Source organism: Oncorhynchus tshawytscha, linkage group LG12, assembly GCF_018296145.1.
Source record: "Oncorhynchus tshawytscha isolate Ot180627B linkage group LG12, Otsh_v2.0, whole genome shotgun sequence".
NCBI classification, from domain to species: domain Eukaryota; kingdom Metazoa; phylum Chordata; class Actinopteri; order Salmoniformes; family Salmonidae; genus Oncorhynchus; species Oncorhynchus tshawytscha.
Window position 1 is genome coordinate 39,051,006 of NC_056440.1, and position 18,807 is coordinate 39,069,812.

An 18,807-nucleotide genomic window follows, 5' to 3' on the forward strand; every position below is an offset into this window, starting at 1 on the left:
GTTGTTGGCTTTGTTGAACTCTGAAATCATAGACATGAACTGAACATATGGCTGTCCCACACAACTACATAAAAATAAAGAATTTACATTTACTTTTAATTAAATGTCATTACATACCAGACATTTTTAGTATATCCTCAGCCATTTCTTTTCGCACTTGCTCCATGTGGTTTTGTGAAGGTTCTATATCAATTTGGGAGGGGAAGTTCTGTGCATCTTCCTTGGCCATCTACACCAAAAAATTAAATATAGTTTTTGACCTAATTGTCACATAACAGTTAACCATTCATTATTGAAAACATAACTATCAAACCTGCAATACAAAGACCCCGCAGCTGAAGCTGTCCTGCTGCATGGTGGGAGTTATTTCCCCTCCTTTCCACTTTATGTCTGCCCACTCTTCTTTTCCATGGCAGGATCTTCTCATATTGAAGTGTTCTCTTTTTATGTAAACGTAATGGGATTCTGATTAGTTATAGGCAAATGAATACACAGGCCAAAACTGTATGCTGATTTCCTTATCACTATAATCTAGTAGAGGTCATTTATTTTATGCCCCATTCTACACACAGCCTAAATTATAGGCACTGAACCATTTACAGGACAATAATGAAAGTAGCATATAGGATCCAACCCTATGACAGAGTGAATACATGTAGAGCGTTTGTAGACTTAAAGAAAAAAATATTAAGTGACAGTTTCATCAGTACGTGCTTAAAGAAAGTCATATCGCAAAGATCACAGATGACAGTGCCCATCAAGTCTATGACGATAGAGAATGAATTGTAAGCACCAAAGTGTGTTCGTCAAAATAATATCTGAGAATTTCAGTTGTTGGAACATAATACTTGTATTTGCAATAGCAATTTATGATATATGCAGTTGAAGATTATTCCATGTACCAACACTACATGTAGGACAGACATAATACATTCCCACAGAGGCATTTTTCAGCTATGATTTTACCACTCAGAATCCAGAAAGGATATGACAATGGGGCCAGCACAGGACGTAATACACCCTTACGACCATCTAATTTTTGATCTTCTTGACTTGGTATCTGGTAAACTGCTGTTGTGTGTCAAGAAAAGAGCCCCAATTAGGGGTTAGTGTACTCCAGTAAAAAAGGGCTGGTTTAGATTAAAAACTATTTCCCTGTGTCCTCGTTCATAGGGGCATGAGAGACTAGTCAGTGGTAGAATTGAGTTGGCACTTTATTGGCTCAAACACCCACAGACCCACAAGGTTGAGGTTACTCATGGACAGTAATTAGTAAAAAAATAAATGTTTTTTTTGCATTGTGTCTTCCATCTGTCCAAGAATAGGATCCTACGTGTTAGGAAATATTTGTTCCCATACATACAAAGGAGGATGTCTCTCCTCATACCTCTGGCACTTAGTCAGACTGTGTAAAAACTTTAAGATGGGGCCGGCAACAGAGTTCCATTGACTAAGCACCATGGAGACCAATCAGGAGAGAATACATACAGGTCAAGGGTGCCAATTGAAAGTCAAGGGGTGTGTCTGTGCCTTTTGGATTACTCTCTTGCAAACAGAGAACCCCTGTGGTTCAAGTCAAGAGCTACCCTTCCTTCCCCTTTCAGTCTGCTCTGCACATGTCTGAAAGTGACTGAGCCAGCAGCCAAGAGAGTTTTTCATAGTATTTCATTAAAAAATATACATGTATGAATGGTTGTAAAATGTTTATGTATTAGATCCAGTACAATGGAATAACTATAGTCCACTGACTATACAAGGGTAGTCAGTGGACATTCTGAACCTTGTTTGAAGTCAGTAGGTCACATGACCAAGGAGCTATTGAAATTAGAATGTTTGTTTGAAAAATTAATGTAAAAACGTGTAAGATGAAAATGGACAAACTAAAGGGTTTGCAATGTGTAGGCCCACTGAGTGTACATTCTGAACCTTGTTGAAGTCAGTAGGTCATATGACCAAAGGGCTATTGAAACGTGTGTGCAAAATGTGTCTATGCCATCGGGTTATCTAGAACCAGTTTTGAAAGTTTTAGGAGTAATGGTTAAAGAGCTATTGAAATTAGAAAAATTTGATTTGTCACTATGTTGATGGTACCTAACTGCTGTTGTTGGACGTAAGTAAAACTACAGGCGAATATCCAACCTGAAACTGGTTTTACCTCGGTTGTAAAATTATGTATAATTGCATGAAATGCGTTTATAAAAGGCCACGTTTTTCTCGGACCCCTAGGCTACTAAAAAATGTTACCCATGTACGCAAGTTTTGTAAGTTCCTCTACTGCTCTATGCCACTACGGTAATGCGATGATATGCATGCAATGTTAAAACATATATATAATAATGTATGCCTTGCCTACGAGTACTTCAGCTCCCCTGGTCACACCCCTTTCGCACTCACTTTTTGTTCCGTCGCCTCCCGATGTGCACATTTAAGCACTGATTGTCAGTGTATGTACTTTACCTGTAGGTAGGCTTTATGTGAATGATAACATTTACAGCATATGTTCCAAAATAAAACGTTTAACGGAGTTAAGAACATATCGTAAACTCACTCCACAACAAGCTTGAAATGTCACGGATGGAGCAGTCCAATTGGTACCGTTTGGGTGGCTCAACCCGTTGGAAAGTTGTCAAAGAGGGCTGTCACGATATGTTCATAAGTCCGTTACACATGGCATTTTTATTTCATTTTTGTACATGTTGGCACATATGCTGTACATGTTATCAGTGCGAAGCAGAGGATCACTGGTTGAGACCAGTATGGGGCAGTCGTACAGTAGAGGTTAACTTGAAGAAGAATGGCGACGAAGGAGATGGCAGCCGGTTTACGATCCCGTAACCAATTGTGCTATTGTGTTTTTGTAAACATTTCACTGTAAATTCGGTATTCGGCGCATGTGACAAATAAAATGAGATTTGAACTTAACCCCCTTTACACACGATACCGCTCCGTTCTGCTGATCGAGGGACTGAGCTCATTGATCCAGAGAGGAAATCAAGCACATAACATTTTGATTACAACTGCTGGGACTAGTTTGATTATTTCAATGTAAATATAATCTCCTATAGGCCTACATACAGTATTTTGAAATACACTTTGAGTTTTTAACATCCTAATACCTGTCAACATTGGATGTTATACCATTTATATTTAAATTATTTTATACCAATTCCTCAAGATAAAGAGGTATGAAGCGTACTTAGAACTAGGATAAATGTAGCCTCTATACCTATTTGTGTGTACAATAACAAATAAACATAGGACGTCACTATAAATAAATGTTCTTCTTATGCAACATACAAATGTATGTATATGTGTGATAGATTATAGACTGAGCTAGACGCATCAACATCCGTTTTAAACACTAACGGTTGGGGTTCTTGAACGTTCCCCATAATTCCTCACCCGATGTCAACGCCCCGGACCCGAACACCTACAGTCGGATTCTAACACCAAGAAATAAACGGTAAATTGGAAAGAATATTGTAAAATATTGTATTGGCTGTTTTCAGCAATTTTTTTTATTGCGAGTTAAGCTGTTGTCTAAGTAAACAATAACGTTGATCTGACAGTGTTGCATCCAATTTCGCACCCACAAATAAACTGTTATTGGTGATAGTACGTTTGGTCTATGTTGTGTTCATGTGCAGTTTGTTGGCAACGATACCCCTAAATCAAAGGTTGTTATTTTAAGGTACAGCTGATAAACCTTTTACGGTAAATTCAACAGTAGGTCCGACCCTACTTGGTACTTTCAACAATACGGATGTCCCCCTTTGCCTCCCCCTGGCTCAAGGGTTGCTGAGAAAAATGTATGTCAGCCGAACTCCTAAGTTTTATTATATTTCAAATATGTGAAAAATGTACTTTTATTATTCTTACTGTGTGTGAACTGTAGACTGTAGCTTTATTACAATGTTATTGCTCTCTTTATTGCAATGTTATTACTCTCTTTATTACAATGTTATAACTCTCTTTATTACAATGTTATTACTATCTTTATTACAATGTTATTATTCTCTGCCCTTCAGCTGCATATATTTTCCATACCTGCAAGGACACAATGGTGCCAGTACTGTAGACTACATTGATCCTTGAACCAGCGAGACGCCAGCTGAGAGTTGGAGATGCCTCTATTCCGTGCAATGATGGAGCCCAGGGCTGCGAAACAGGTAGTGAGAAAGAGGAAGATTAGAGGACGAGGAAGATGGGAGAAGGATGATGATCACCCTCCCCGACTGACCCAGCTTTGTCTGTGGAACTTGGCGGAGAACATGAAGGAAGTGTGGGTCAAAGACTACGCTGATAACTACATGGATCAGTACTTCTTCAGATACGTCATGGGCCCCTTCACCCTGCTGCGTGAGTCTGTCATAGGAACTGGAAGGGATTGTGTATGTATATGATGCCATTGCTGGTCATTTGTAAATGTGCACATGATTAGTCCACTAGTTACTGGTAAAAGTGTGTGTGTGTCTGTGTCCCCTCTCTGTCTGTCTCTTTCTCTAGCGGCTGAGCTGGTAGAGGAGCTCCTGTCTGTCCTGTCCTCCAGGTGTGAGTTGTCCCGTGCGGCGCTACACCTCCTGTTGATCCCTCAGCTCAGAACCCTATCTCTTGGGGGCCACTCTGCTCTGGTCACCCCCAGCCTCTGCACCCTCATCGGGATTCGCTGCCAGGTTTTGGTCCCCCTTATAATTTATAGTATGTGTTACAGTAAGCTCCTAAAGTATTGGGACAGTGACACATTTTTTGTTTGGTTTTGGCAATGTACTCCAGCACTTTGGATTTGAAATGATATAATGACGGAGGTTAAAGTACAGACTGTCAACTTTAATTTGGGGGTATTTTCATCAATATCGGGTAAACCGTTTAGAAACGACAGCACTTTGTATATAGTCCCCCAATTTTATGGACCAAAAGTATTGGGACAAAAATGTAGTATTTGGTCCCATATTCCTAGCACGCAATGATTACGTCAAGCTTGTGACTCTACAAACTTGTTGGATGCATTTGCTGTTTGTTTAGGTTGTGCTTAAGATTATTTTGTGCCCAATAGAAATGAATTGTAAATAATCTATTGTGTCATTTTGGAGTCACTTATATTGTAAATAAGAATAGAATATGTAGCAACACTTCTACATTCATTTGGATGCTTACGGATAATCCTGAATGAATCGTAAATAATGATGAGTGAGAAAGTTAGACGCACAAATATCATAACCCTAAGACATGCTGCTAACCTCTCACCATGACAATAACAGGGGAGGTTAGCGTTTCTGGGAGAGTATGAAATGTATCCCTCTAATTTTCTCACTCATCGTCACTCAGTGCTGGAGTACAGAACCAAAACAACAATAAATGTGTCACTGTCCCAATACTTTTGGAGCTCACTGTATGTATGGGTTCTCACTATCTCCCTCAGAGCCTGCATTCCATGGACCTCTCTGGAGCCCAGCAGGTGTCTGCCCATGTCCAGTGTGACCTGCTGGGTTGTCTGCCTTCCCTGCGCTCTCTCTCTCTGGCTGGCACCCCTTGTGACAGACAGGTTGTGGAGGTGGTTGCCCACCACTGCCCCGCGCTGCGCCACCTCGACGTGTCCCGCTGCCACTTCCTGCCCCCCGCAGGCCTGCTCTGCCTGAGGGGTTCCTCCTGCACCTCCCCACCCCCCCTCAGCAGCCTGCTGGCTCTGGATGTGGGCTTTGGGGAGGGGGATGGAGACGGGGTGGCTGCCATGGCCTTCCTCCTGCTCTCCCTGCCGTGGCTGGAGAGAGTGGCAATGGAGGGCCTGGGGGAAGCCTGTGGCCTCATACACAGCAGGGAGTTCGGAGGGACTGAGGAGCTCACGACCAATGAGGGGCTGCCCAGTCTCTGGGAGGTGTGGAGGGAGAGGAGGCAGAGTGGGAGGGCCACAGACACAGGCGAGATATCAGGAGCGGATGTGGAGGAAATTGAAGAGGAGGAAAATGACAACCGTTTCTCGTGGGCGAGTGAGGGTGAGAGTGAGGATGAGGGTACAGGTGAGGAGACAAGGGGAGTTGGAGGTGGAAGAGGTGATGCCCAGATGAGAACAAGGAAGGAAATAGAAGAAGACAGTGTTGAGAAAGGAAGAGAAGAGGGAGTGGGGGGGGCAGGGGGTGAGGGCTTTACCTTACGTCTAAGGGAGGCGCAGGGCATGTCTGGTGGGACTCTGGAGGCTGTAAGTCAGCTTTGCCCCGAGCTGCGCTCTATATCACTGGACTGTGAGGAGGGTGGGCCTAGCCAGGGGTCTTGTCTGGCTGCAGGCCTGGCCAGGTGGGCAGGCCAGCTGAGGGGACTCTCTGTGCGCTTCACAGGGCCCCTGGATGAGCTGCTGCCTGCCCTGCGTGCTATGATGGGCTCCCTGGTTTCTCTCACCCTGGAAGGGGTCAGAACCAGCTCTCAGACAGCCATGCTGGAGCTCCTCCACGCCTGTCCCAGGCTGAGGAGCCTCGTCATCCACGCTGAGCCTCCTTTAGCCCCCCAGGAGGAAGAGGAGGAGGAGGACGACGACAGGGATCTACCCTGTCTACCACAACTGTGCTCTCTCTCCCTAAAGTAGGTCAACTGCTGTACAAATAGAGTTAACTCGCTATGCTCTCTCTGTAGGGCGTCATAGGTACGACTCAATGGGCCACATGCCAGCTGGGAATCCCCAGTCATTTTCTCCGCAGGTCCTGTGTTGGTGAGTGGGTCATGCGATCCCCTGAAACCTCTGGATATCTGTATTTAGTGTTGACTTCCCCAGGATGTAAGCTATGGTGTTGACTGCACCATTGTTTAAGCTTCTGTATATCTCTTCCCATTGAAGTTGTGATATCCTGTTCAGTGCTCATCTGTCTCTCTCTCCTCCAGCTTCTCCTATGACCAGCGCCAGATGAAGACCGTCATGTCCTGGAGGTCTCTGGGGGGGGCGCTGTGGAGCGTACTATCCGGCTCTCCCCTCCTGGAGAGGGTCTCCCTGGTGGCAGTGCCTTGTCCACTGGAGCCTGTGTTCCAGAAGCTTCTGAAGCGCCCCACCGCCCGACCCAACAGCCCTCCACTACAACAACTATGCCACCTCAGCCTTGTCCGCAGTGACGTTTCCATGGAGACGGCGTCGGGCCTGATGACCATCAACAGGCGTCTGAGCAGCCTGGACCTGAGAGGCTGCTGGGCAGTGAGCCTGGACAACATGAGGCAGCTACAGAGGACAGCCACCAGGAGGCAACGTTGTATCACTATCACATGGACATGATGTGCTTTACATCTGCCAGGCAGGGGCACCCTCATTTACACATACTGTGTGTTTGGGGCAAATCCAACACATCACTGAGTACCACTCTTGATATTTTCAAACATGGTGGTGGCTGCATCATGTTATATGTATGCTTGTCATCTGCAAAAACTAGGACGTTTTTTTTTTTTATAAACAGAATAGAGCTAAGCACAGTCAAAATCCTAGAGGATAACCTGGTTTAGTCTGCTTTCCAACAGACACTGGGAGACGACATCACTTTTAAGCAGGACAATAACCTAAAGCATAAGGCCAAATATACACTGGAGTGGCCTAGTTAGAGTTTTGATTTAAGTCAGCTTGACAATGGCTGTCTAGCAATGATCAACAACCAACTTGACAGAGCTTGAAGATTTTTTTTCAAGAAGAATGTGCAAATATTGTGCAAAGCTTCTAGAGACCTACCCAGAAAGACTCACCGCTGTAATCGCTGCCAAAGATGATTCTAACATGAATTGACTCGGGTGTGAAGACTTATGTAAATGAGAGTTCTGTATTTAATACATTTGCAAACATTTCTAAAAACATTTACTTTTTCATTATAGGGTATTGTGTGTAGAAGGGTGAGATAAAAATATTTTAAAAACATTTTGAATTCAGACTGTAACAACAAAATGTGGAATAAGTCAAGGAGTATGAATATTTTCTGAAAGGCACTGCATGTGATCGTGTCTCAATGTAATCAAAGTGTGAAATTATTTATTTTCAAATACAATCTTTTTGGGCTTAGTTGTGGTCAATTTGCAGTGTACAAATTATTATCATTATGTTCCGGCCTCCTGACCATCCACTTCGACAAGGATCGGCCTGCGGCTGAATCTAGTTGCCTGCCCCTGTTGTAGAATTAAGCAATAAGGCCCGAGGGGGTGTGGTATACGGCCAAATACCATGGCTAAGGGCTGTTCTTATGCACGATGCAACGCAGTGCCTGGACACAGGCCTTAGCCGTGGTATATTGGCCATATATCACAAACCCCCGAGGTGCCTTATTGCTATTATAAACTGGTTACCAACATAATTAGAGCAGTAAAAATAAATGCTTTGTCATACCCATGGTATACGTTCTGATATACCATGGCTTTCAGTCAATCAGCATTCAGGGCTCGAACCACCCACTTTATAATATATATTATCACTATAGACAAAAAAGGACAAAAAACATTCTTATAACAAGAATAATTTGTCATAGCTTTTTAATGACTTTTGTATTGTATAAAATTACATAAAATTATACTGCACTCAACAGATCCATCTTTTCAATATATTATTCACCTACAAAGTTGCTGAATTTGTGGTTTACCTGACTCTGGCTGCTGCGTTGCCTCCAAGAATTTCTGGAATGCCTAAAGTGTCCCCGGGCAGGTCCTTTGTCACAATATCCTCTAATGCTTGTCCCCAGCAGGTGGTTAGCAGTTTCAAACACAGTAATGTAAAACTAGGTCAAGACAAATAGCATGTTTGCTTTGTCCCAATCACTCAAAAGTTGTGACCTCTTGACCTATCTAAAGGCCTTAGTCATGTTAATGAAACACTTGACTTTCACAATAAGTTACTTTTTCCCCCCATCCCTGATCACTCACTATCACTAACCAACTAACCCTTTTCTCCCACTACTCCTCCCCGGTTCCCTTTCAATGACTCAAATCTCAGTGATTCAAAGGAGCTTCCTTGATGGCTACTGACACTTAATGTTAAACCTAGAACAAGGGCAAGCCTGCGAACCTGTCTCCCTCTCCCCCACACTTTTTCTCTTTATCCATTTAGTCTGGGCAAAAGAGAGGAACACATGTCAGAAGGATTGATAAGGATGGAGAAGCAGAGAACAGGTCAAAAGGAATGGAAAAGGTGTCTGTGTTTAGAGTGTTCTGTATGGTAAGGGAGTGCGTCTGATCGTTGGGACCGGGCTCAGACTGGTCTAATCTGGTTACACTCCGAGAGCTTAGTGACGCTACCTCAGGTCACCCCTTCATAATCTCAAGCCTGTCCATTTTCCATGTTCACCGTGAACTCGCCCAATTCTCTCAAAACACTCCCACTTTCCCCTATGGCCCTACTTGTGAGCGTGCTCTCGTTCCCCGAATCCAAAACCAACCCCAAGCCCCTCCTGTATGGCTGGGGGGAAATGTTGTCAATCTAAAGGAAAGAAGCTATTACCGTAACACTCATCCAATCCTCTCAGATCTACATTAGTGGCTCGGGTGTTGGGGCTAGAGGTCAATTTGGAATTCAGAAACAATCTCCTTCCTTACCTTAGTTCCCCTAGCTCAGTGTTCCTTCCCAACTCCCCACAGTAGACAGAGGTGCATTCATGTCATATCCACATCTGTCACTGTGATGTCAAACACTGAACCAGCTTTCCAGAAATACACACAAATGGCAAGTGAAATACAGACACCCATAAGAAATTAAGGGTCTGTCCGCTAGGGGGGTAGGAATGTGTGTCTGTCCCAACCCCTAGAGGGAGGCTACAGGACCTCCCCAGCTGTTCATGGGTCAGGTTGAACAGAACACGTTGGTTCTATGATCCCCCGGCACATGTCCCACATCAGCCGTCCTCTTTTTTTCCTCCATGCACAGAGGTAGGGAGGGATGGCATTGAGGTACCGGAGTAGAGCAGAGTAGTTATCTTTGCAGTCTCCCTCTCGTGCTCTCTCCCCGGGCCTGCACTGTCTGAGCAGCTGCCAGCATGACTCCTTCTGCCGACGCACTCCCCCACCCCAAGCCTGTGACAGGTGTGTGAGAAAACACCGGGGTTGAAAACTGCTTCCAAACAGTCTGACTGGCCCACATATTTACTCCTATAATGTAAACAACCAGGCCTTGCAATGTCTCTGTACACAGTCTTTATTTACATGATACAATTATGCTGTAATGCTGGGTAGCAAGATTATGTCATTCATAAATATCAGTTTTTTTTGTACAAATTTGCATAACTAAAAGGAAAAAACTGAAATGGATACCTTTGTTTTAAAAGGGTAAAAACCTCATCCCTATGGGAGAAGAAAAATCTACACAGGACACACTTGTATCAATATTTCACACAGCCAAGGAAAGTCTCACACACACACTGCTCTAGATCAGTCACACAGACCAATAAGGGAAAGAAAGCTGAAAAGATCCGTTGGAATCCAACTCTGGAATCTAGTTATCAAAACCTCAGTTCTGTCATGCTCCTGTAGCCTTGGAAACGTGTGCAGAGCTACGGGATATATTGCTTCACAAAATGAAGTGGAGGTGCACACAATCTGACACCCATGTGTTCACTCAAACTCACTGAACACGCACACCAAAATCAACACAAAGCAAGGCTGTCTCATATACCCTAACTTCACAACTGCACTGAATACATGTGCTAATATCAGTACTATGTTAATGTATATAAAAAACAGAGATTAAACATGTCTCTCAGCAGATACAATAATGACCTAGCAATTCATTCAGATATTTTACATGATTTAAGATATTACTGCATGGGGTTGCTCTCCCATTCACCCCCCCATATAGCCAATAAAACAGATGGGTAGTGCCTAAGTCTCACCCAGAGAACTGCACCAGGGTCAATGCACGCAAGCCTCTGCCGAGACCACAGTTGGGAGATTCTGACCTTAGATTAGTCTAGGACCTCCTTGACTAAAAGTCCTGTCCCACATGATAGTTGGTAAAAATGTTTTTGTACTCCTTCTCACACCTCTTACAATGACCATAAAGACGGGCCACGGCGTTCAGGTGATCAAACAGAAATGGTGCCTAAGGACTGCTTTAAAAATGTCAGAGGTAACCCCTTCCTCTGGAAATAATGAAGTGATTGTAAGGGGAGACCATTAGGAAAAAGTTTCACGTGGACATTGTGATGAAGAGAAAGATGACCTGCTGCTGTGAGGTAGGCAGGTCACAGTCTGGGGGATAAAAGCCCACCTGCATTTTGGGAGATAGTCATACCTATCGGACAACTGACCCGACTGACACTAATGGGAACGGAACGTAGAAATGGAGATTCAACTGAACTCGTCAGGATACTGCATGTGCACACAACTTTATAAAAGAATAGCTGTCGGCTATTTGGCAACAGTGGCCAAACAGCTCAGGGGCCATATTCAGTTGTGATAGAACGTCCAGATAGATATAGGTTCTGCAGAACAGACACGTCTCTCCTGGAAAGTTACCCTGGGCTGCTCTTTTAAAATGTTTTTTTTTTTTATATATATATACACAGAATATCAGCAAAAAGGGAAAAAAATAATAATAAACGTAACAAAAAAGTGACCGTTCATGCATCTCCCCAACGGGCAGGATCTCTGTCCTTTCTCAAGGTTGTGACTTTAAAAATGACATCCTTTTGCCACTCGTGCCAGTGTTCATGTCAAGGGTTCTACATCATACTCTAGTCTCTGTGTGGATGGTTCTTAACCCTATATTCTCTGGATCTTGTCAGCGACCACAACAGGGTTCTCCTTGCGGATCTTGGCAGCTGCCTCAGCCTTGTAGTCGTAAGGACAGTTGTGCTTGTCGGAGTACCGATGGACACCACAGAACAGGTTCCCACAGCGACAGTCGAACCCTGGAGTAGAGTTCAAAAGGTCAGAGATTAGTGGGGAACCACAGTATGAACCAAACACCAACTCAATAAGAATTAACCTTTGATAAGACCAAACACACAGAAAGACTAGGGTTACATTCCAAACCACCTACGATGCAGCCGCATTACGCAGATGACCAGATAAATAAGTGATATTGATGGGGTTCCTGCGTGTTACACACCATTTATGCATAGTAGAGATCTGAGGCCAATCACAAATGCGGAAGTAGTGTTTTACATTGCAGAAATGCCATCAGTATGACTTGACTATTTGTGCAACTGCAGTGTAGGTGGCCTGGAACATGGCCAACCTCTTTCGCAAGAAGGCATGACGTCGTATGCATTGCTCAACCCTGTCATCCCACTTCCTTTGAGAAGCACCACGTCCTGCTGTGGCACGCTCACCTGTGAGGCCCACCCTCTTGCGGCACATGAAGCACTTATTCTTCTTGGGCTTGGGGGTGTCTTCCTTGGCCTCGTCGCCGCTGGCCGTGACGGGGCTAGACGCAGTAGGCTGACTCACAACTGAAGGAGGAAACAGAGGAGAAAAACACTTAAATATATACTTATTTCAGTCTTCGGATTCAAATAGAACTGTTCCTGTGTTTTTTTCTGAGGCAGTCTCAGCACTCACATACAAGGGTATTTTTAATCTGGTTTATTTTAGGCAGCCTCCGTGTTTGAGGCTGTATGTAAAACCACAGTTAGTTGCAAAGTATACAAGTCAGGGTGCATCGAAATAGCCAATGCTAAAGTGGGTCGAACAGAGCAATGTTTCCCTCTAGAAGTGTGTGTTTTACCAGGCTCTAGGGAATCTGGGTTATCCTCTCTTGAGATGCTCATCTCGGTCATTTGTTGAGTCACTGGAAGAGAGCCTTGAATAGTTCTGCAGAGGGGGCGAATGAAAGAAAATTATAAGTTACAGATATGAGAGCGCATAAAGCAATAAGACATCCATTGTAGCACATGCGGACAAACAAGCACACCTTACCTAGCCATGTCTGTAGCAGAGCCAGATGAAGGATCTACTTTGGTGAGACTGGCCTCTAGCCTCTGGATGGCTGAGGCCTCAGAGGTAGGACTACCGACTGCTCCTGTGACACAGCAAAAGCAAAACATCAACCTCAGATGGGAGACGAAACTCAATTTTGCTTCAACGGTTTCCACTCAAGAGTGCAGCTGGTCCATAACGTGTATGCAAATTAGCATTATCGCGATACCAGAATCGCAACACTCCGAGGTATCTTGGCAATGAAACAAAACATGAAGTGGGCTAAATTTCCTGAGAAAAACAGTCCTATTGTTGGAAACAAGCAGCCTTATGTTGTCACCCAGAATCACATGTTTTCTTTCCAAGCAATAGCACACAATGTGTCATACAGTAGTTTTTTTTAAAGGACCAAATAGTATCTTAGTATCGCAATACTGGTATCGTGACAATCCTAATGCAAATAGTGATTTTTAGGGGGTGGAGGGGAGGGGGACGCACTGTTTGATGTAAATTTGTGTGGTCAGTAAGAGAGAGGGTGGAGGGGGAACTTACCCATTGGGCTAAGTTGGCTCAAGCTGCAGTCACTACTCTGCTGTCGGTTCAGATGCTCCTTGTAGCAGACCGAGCACATGCCATTGTTTCTGGGGTTGCCATAGAAACCACAGCCAGTGGCACAAAGCACAGGCGTCAGGCTCGGGTTCGTCTCTTGGGCCATCGCTGTCAACAAATGGGAGCAAGGTACCTTGTTAGTGTGGGAGTATGTGTGTGTGTGTGTGTCTGCATGCGTAACAGTGTGTCTTAGGTGACCAAATGTAGGTGGTGGTTAGGCTCATACATTTGAAAATAACATACTAGGAAGGAAATGTAAAACTAATGAAGAAACGGGAGATTTTTTTTTTTTAAATACATCCATTGAAGCAAGAATTCTACTACCAAAGTTAGAGGGTTGAAATTCCTCGTGCACAAGAAAACATAATGAACGGCGAGACGAATTAGGCCTAAGACTTTCAGCTCCCCTCCTTGGCAGGAGCTGCTCACATCAACAGGAGTCAGGACCAGGATGTGTCATTACCATAAATGACTAGGCCTATAATAGTGTCAGCTGTTCCTCCTCCAGCTTGTCACGATTAAGCACATGTTGATGGATATTTATTTACAATGTTCACCGCCTGTGTGTGACAAGGACAGAATAGTGCCAATAGGGGGAGAATAGACCGAGGAGTCACATTTGCTGATCAGTTTTGTCATTAACCCTCGAAGGTGCTGTAGCAAGACAAGAGATTCTCCGGAACTTTGATGTACTTTTTAGCCAGTAGTTGTCAAAGTAGTGCTCATAAGCCAAAAGTGATCACTGTTTACTATGTCACATACAGTGCATTTGGAAAGTATTCCAAACCCTTGGCTTTTTCCTAATTTTGATATGTTACAGCCTTATTCTAAAATTGATTGAATTACATTTTTTCCTCATCAATCTACACACAATAACCCATAATGACAAAGCTATAAAACAGGTTTTTATAAATGTTAGCAAATGTATTAAAATAAATAAACTGAAATATCACATTTACATAAGTATACAGACCCTTACTCAGTACTTTGTTGAAGCACCGTGGCAGCGATTACAACCTTGAGTATGACGCTACAAGCTTGGCACACCTGTATTTGGGGAGTTTCGCCCATTCTTCTCTGCAGATCCTCTCAAGCTCTGTCAGGTTGGATGGGGAGTGTCACTGCACAGCTATTTTCAGGTTTCTCCAGAAATGTTCAATAGGGTTCAAGTCCAGGCTCTGGTTGGGCCACTCAACGACATTGAGACTTGTCCCAAAGCCATTATTGTGTTGTCTTGGCTGTCTGCTTAAGGTTGTTGTCCTGTTGGAAGTTGAACCTTCACCCCAGTCGAAGGTCCTGAGTGCTCTGGAGCAGGATTTCATCAAGGATCTCTCCATACTTTGCTCTGTTCATCTTTGCCCCGATACGGACTAGTCTCCCAGTCCCTGCTGCTGAAAAACATCCCCACAGCATGATGCTGCCACCATCATGCTTCAGCATAGGGATGGGGACAGGTTTCCTCCAGACGTGATGCTTGGCATTCAGGCCAAAGAGTTGAATCTTGGTTTCATCAAACCAGAGAATCTTGTTTCTCATGGTCAGAGTCCTTTAGGTGCCTTGTTGGCAAACTCCAAGCGGGCTGTCATGTGCTTTTTACTGAGGAGTGGCTTACGTCTGGCCACTCTACCATAACAGTCTGATTGGTGGAGTGCTGCAGAGATGGTTGTCCTTCTGGAAGGTTCTCCCATCTCCACAGAGGAACTCTGGAGCTCTGTCAGAGTGACCATCGGGTTCTTGGTCAGTTTGGCCAGGGGTCCAGCTCTAGGAAGAGTCTTAGTGGTTCCAAACTTCTCCTTTTAAGAATAGAGGCAACGGTGTTCTTGGTGACCTTCAATGCTGCAGAAATGTTTTGGTACCCTTCCTCATATCTGTGCCTCGACACAATCCTCTCTGAGCTACGGACAATTCCTTCGACCTTATGACTTGGTTTTTGCTCTGACATGCGCTGTCAACTGTGGAATCTTATATGGGACAAGTGTTTCCAAATCATGTCCAATCAATTTAATTTACCACAGGTGAACTCTAATCAAGTTGTAGAAACATCTCAAGGATGATCAATGGAAACAGGATGCACCGGCGCTCAATTTCAAGTCTCATAGCAAAGGGTCAGAATACTTATGTAAACAAGGTATTTCTTTTTTTTATATAAATTTGCTAAAATTTCTACATTTGTCATTACGGGTTATTGTGTGTAGATTGTTGAGAGAATTTTCTATTTTTTTTTAGAATAAGTAGAGTAACAAAATGTGGGAAAAGTCTAGGGGTCTGAATACTTTGCGAAGGTACTGCATGTGCAGATTTGTGCACCACCTCATTGCCATCTCTCTCGCTCTGCAATGTGTGCCTCTCGCTTGGTGTCACTCAAATGCTGAGGAGCTGAAACTCATTGGTTGAACTTGAATTGCTAGGGAGCTGGCCCATGTTTTCAAATTTGGGATTACATAGCTAATTAAGGTAAAACAGTAATTCTGCATGTACGAACTACACAGACACATCCAGCCCAAAGTTGGAGGTAAAAAAAAATACTTAGGGGCCAAAGTTCAGGAGCTTGTCTTTAAGTTCCAGGTACTGAACGGGTAACTTTGCAAGAGAAATAAACAGATTTATATTATAGATGACGATAACATTTTTAAAAAATGCTCTGCCAGGAAGGGGCCACAGCAGCCTGTTCAGAACATTCAGAGATGTCAGTGTCATGGCCCTGCGAGGATGCGAAGGACAAACATAAAATTCTGACAGCCCTTTGCACTCTCCAACCCCATAGTGTAGGCCCCAACCTCCACCAAGGTGGCCTGTCACGTAAGGATTTCCTTGGAAAAGCCTCTTCGACTGTATCACGTGTCTGCCTGCTGACTGCAAAGCCCCCTGCAAGCGCCACAATTGTTGACGTTGCCTGGTTTACACTAGTTACCACAGCCACAAGGTAAATATTTATTTATTTTTTCCTCCAAAAGCGAAATTGTAGAAACAGGTGGTGTTTTTATGACTTTGTGGTGAAGAACATGTTGCCTGGGCCAAAATGTTCGATTGTCACGGGCGGTACTGCACGACAACCTGTTTGCCACCTGGATATGCATGGAACACAAATGCTCTCAATCATCGCTTTCTCAAAGAGAAATAAATAGCATTTGCAAGCAATCATCCATTTTCCTGGAAACACAAAATAGTGAGTATTTTTGCTTCACTGTCATTGACATCTGTCGGGGAGCAGCAGGGTCTATGAGGCGACGTCAATCAATGTGCTCCACATGCATCCACCACTCCAGAGCCTGTAGTGACTATTAGCTAGGCTAATTTGTTTAAACTAATTAATGCAATCAACACGAAACAAAACACGCATTAATGTGTCTGACTGTAGCCTAAGCACACCCTTGGGGGGTGGCTTATTAATTGGCACAATGTGGTTATTCACGACAGATTTACCTAGATATACCATGAATTTAAAGAAATTACTCTAAAACTAGCCTACAGATGGACTAAATGGCCAAAATTACGTGGACACCTGCTCGTCGAACATCTCATTCTAAAATCATTGGCATTAATGTAGAGTAGGTCCCCCCCCCCCTTTAAACAGCCTCCACTCTTCTGGGAAGGCTTTCCACTAACGTTAGATGTTGGAACATTGCTGCGGGGTGTCCTAGCTACTATACATGGTCTTGGTCAGACAAAGAACAAAATGAAATAGATTGATTTGGCCCAAAACCACCGAGTCACGCTACAGCTAAAAAGTGCTAAGTACGAGACAAGAGTTAGCCAGCTAACTAACGTAGATTCGCATGACAAGCAACATAGTCGAGAGCAAAGGCAATAATAGTGCTTTGTCGCACACTCGTCTAGAACAAATTAACACCACAACAATTGAGCTAACAATGTTCTGTAACTAGATTAGTGAATTAGATACAGGCCATGTTTTGACCCTTGTTCTTTTGTGCTTTCTTTGTCTGCTAACCATCTCTTCCTGTTGTTTGGCCGTGTTTTGATAACGTTAGCGCCTCCATTACTCAAATGAATCTTTGCACCTAGGCTGGCACCCTAATTCTTTATTTGTGCATGTCCGAATTCAATGTTAACATTTCCTTACGCGTTCAAATGAAACTCATTGAAATCAACCAGCATCAACTAACATGCTATCAATTCTCAAAAACTGGTTAGCAATTGCAACTAGCTGTTAACTAGTATCGTTTTTCAGATAAAGTACAACCACAGAGAACTAGCTTATACGTCGCTATTTTATCCTTAGTCTCGAAAACCGATACTATAGCATACATGGCTAGCTAGCGACCCTCCCTCCCAGACTGACTTGCTTTTTTCCCCAGGCCCAGCCAGACTGGTCACGTTCGAAGGCTTGTGATATTTTCAGCGAGGCGGTGGTGACAGCTTTTGCTCGCTATACCTTGTTTACCAGAGGCTAACGACCAACGATAAATACGACCTTCCCCCCCACAAGACAACACATATTTCTAGTTCATTGATGCTCTGATAAAAATGGTTCCTTACGAAATTCCATATTAAGTTGATGTTGATCCAATTTTCGGTGTCCTTTTTCGGTCTTCAACCATACACCACGACAACCCAACCGTTTCAAATGTCGATTCTCACCTGCACAATTTGATCAAACGTACACACGATGTATGGTCTGGTTGAGTACTGTCCACCAAATGTCTTTTCTCGCTGTTTTTCTTTGACCGAGGCTGTGAGAGGTGTAAATGTCTTCTCTTTCTCTACACCCCCCCTCCCGCCTCTGCTCTGTCGAGCGGTGTTTGTTTCCTACTTTAGTAAGAGGAGTGGCAGATGATGTCACGGTGAAAATACCGTACAGTGATTCGCTACGGTAGAAGCCCCGGAGCGCGTGTAATAGCATGGGGGAGGTGTGGTGAGTATACCGTATTTATTGCACATTCATTTGTCATCCATTCCACCTACAGTTTTAATATCGAGCCATATGATGATTCTTAATGAGTCAATGTGTCTAAATGAGTCTTTCAAATAACACCGACCGGCTTGTGGTAACATATGTGTGTTTATTCTGTGTGAATATCAGATTTGTGTCCACAGACAGGTGTGTGGGTGTTGCAATACGAGATCAATACATAATCAAATAAAATAAAAACATGTAAGGAATCCAAAATATTCAAGTTAAATGGTTTTCCATTGCATTTTCAACTCGACTGATGTCTTTTTTCTCACAAAAATGTTCCAGATAGCAGTCAGTGATCCAAATGTAGTCTATACGTATACACTTGGTGAATTTACTCAAGATACTGAGAATGATGTGTACAGCATAGCTATATTAGAGTGAGCTATGTGTCTAACTACAGAAACGATTTCAAAACCAAAAATATG

At 43.6% G+C, this 18,807-nt stretch overlaps 2 protein-coding genes across 6 annotated transcripts; one reads left to right on the forward strand and one right to left on the reverse strand.

Moving 5' to 3' along the window:
• The first annotated feature begins 2,003 nt into the window (after positions 1-2,003).
• si:ch211-214j8.12 (uncharacterized protein LOC100000539 homolog) lies at positions 2,004-7,409 on the forward strand. Of its 4 annotated transcripts, none has more exons than XM_024439299.2 (6): positions 2,117-3,463; positions 3,692-3,809; positions 4,029-4,359; positions 4,507-4,673; positions 5,420-6,570; positions 6,868-7,408. In XM_024439299.2, exons 3-6 carry the CDS (start codon positions 4,125-4,127, stop codon positions 7,247-7,249), a joined length of 1,935 nt encoding a protein of 644 aa, XP_024295067.1. In that variant the 5' UTR covers positions 2,117-3,463; positions 3,692-3,809; positions 4,029-4,124; the 3' UTR covers positions 7,250-7,408. The 4 variants fall into 4 exon arrangements, with proteins under 4 accessions (XP_042186554.1, XP_024295067.1, XP_024295068.1 ...); XM_024439300.2 differs by having other exon boundaries at positions 3,698-3,809; XM_042330620.1 differs by lacking the exons at positions 2,117-3,463; positions 3,692-3,809 and adding an exon at positions 2,004-2,110 and having other exon boundaries at positions 6,868-7,409.
• A 2,705-nt stretch (positions 7,410-10,114) lies between these two features.
• LOC112263244 (AN1-type zinc finger protein 5) lies at positions 10,115-18,224 on the reverse strand. 2 transcript variants are annotated; one of them, XM_024439303.2, is made up of 6 exons: positions 18,064-18,224; positions 13,408-13,572; positions 12,856-12,958; positions 12,665-12,750; positions 12,270-12,389; positions 10,115-11,846 (listed from the first exon to the last, which is right to left on the reverse strand). In XM_024439303.2, exons 2-6 carry the CDS (start codon positions 13,568-13,570, stop codon positions 11,698-11,700), a joined length of 621 nt encoding a protein of 206 aa, XP_024295071.1. In that variant the 5' UTR covers positions 13,571-13,572; positions 18,064-18,224; the 3' UTR covers positions 10,115-11,697. The 2 variants fall into 2 exon arrangements, with proteins under 2 accessions (XP_024295071.1, XP_024295070.1); XM_024439302.2 differs by having other exon boundaries at positions 17,962-18,224.
• Between the last annotated feature and the right edge of the window lie 583 nt (positions 18,225-18,807).

What these genes read in the sequence shown, in the direction of transcription:
- si:ch211-214j8.12 (XM_042330620.1), top strand. Translation starts at nt 4,125, where the DNA reads ATGCCTCTATTCCGTGCAATGATGGAGCCCAGGGCTGCGAAACAGGTA. An exon ending in GGGCCCCTTCACCCTGCTGC is followed by an intron (nt 4,360 to 4,506) that starts GTGAGTCTGTCA and finishes CTCTTTCTCTAG; the next exon opens with CGGCTGAGCTGGTAGAGGAG. An exon ending in TCATCGGGATTCGCTGCCAG is followed by an intron (nt 4,674 to 5,419) that starts GTTTTGGTCCCC and finishes TATCTCCCTCAG; the next exon opens with AGCCTGCATTCCATGGACCT.
- LOC112263244 (XM_024439302.2), bottom strand. An exon ending in TCTGCTACAGACATGGCTAG is followed by an intron (nt 12,751 to 12,855) that starts GTAAGGTGTGCT and finishes CCCCCTCTGCAG; the next exon opens with AACTATTCAAGGCTCTCTTC. An exon ending in CAAGAGGGTGGGCCTCACAG is followed by an intron (nt 11,847 to 12,269) that starts GTGAGCGTGCCA and finishes ACTCTACTCCAG; the next exon opens with GGTTCGACTGTCGCTGTGGG.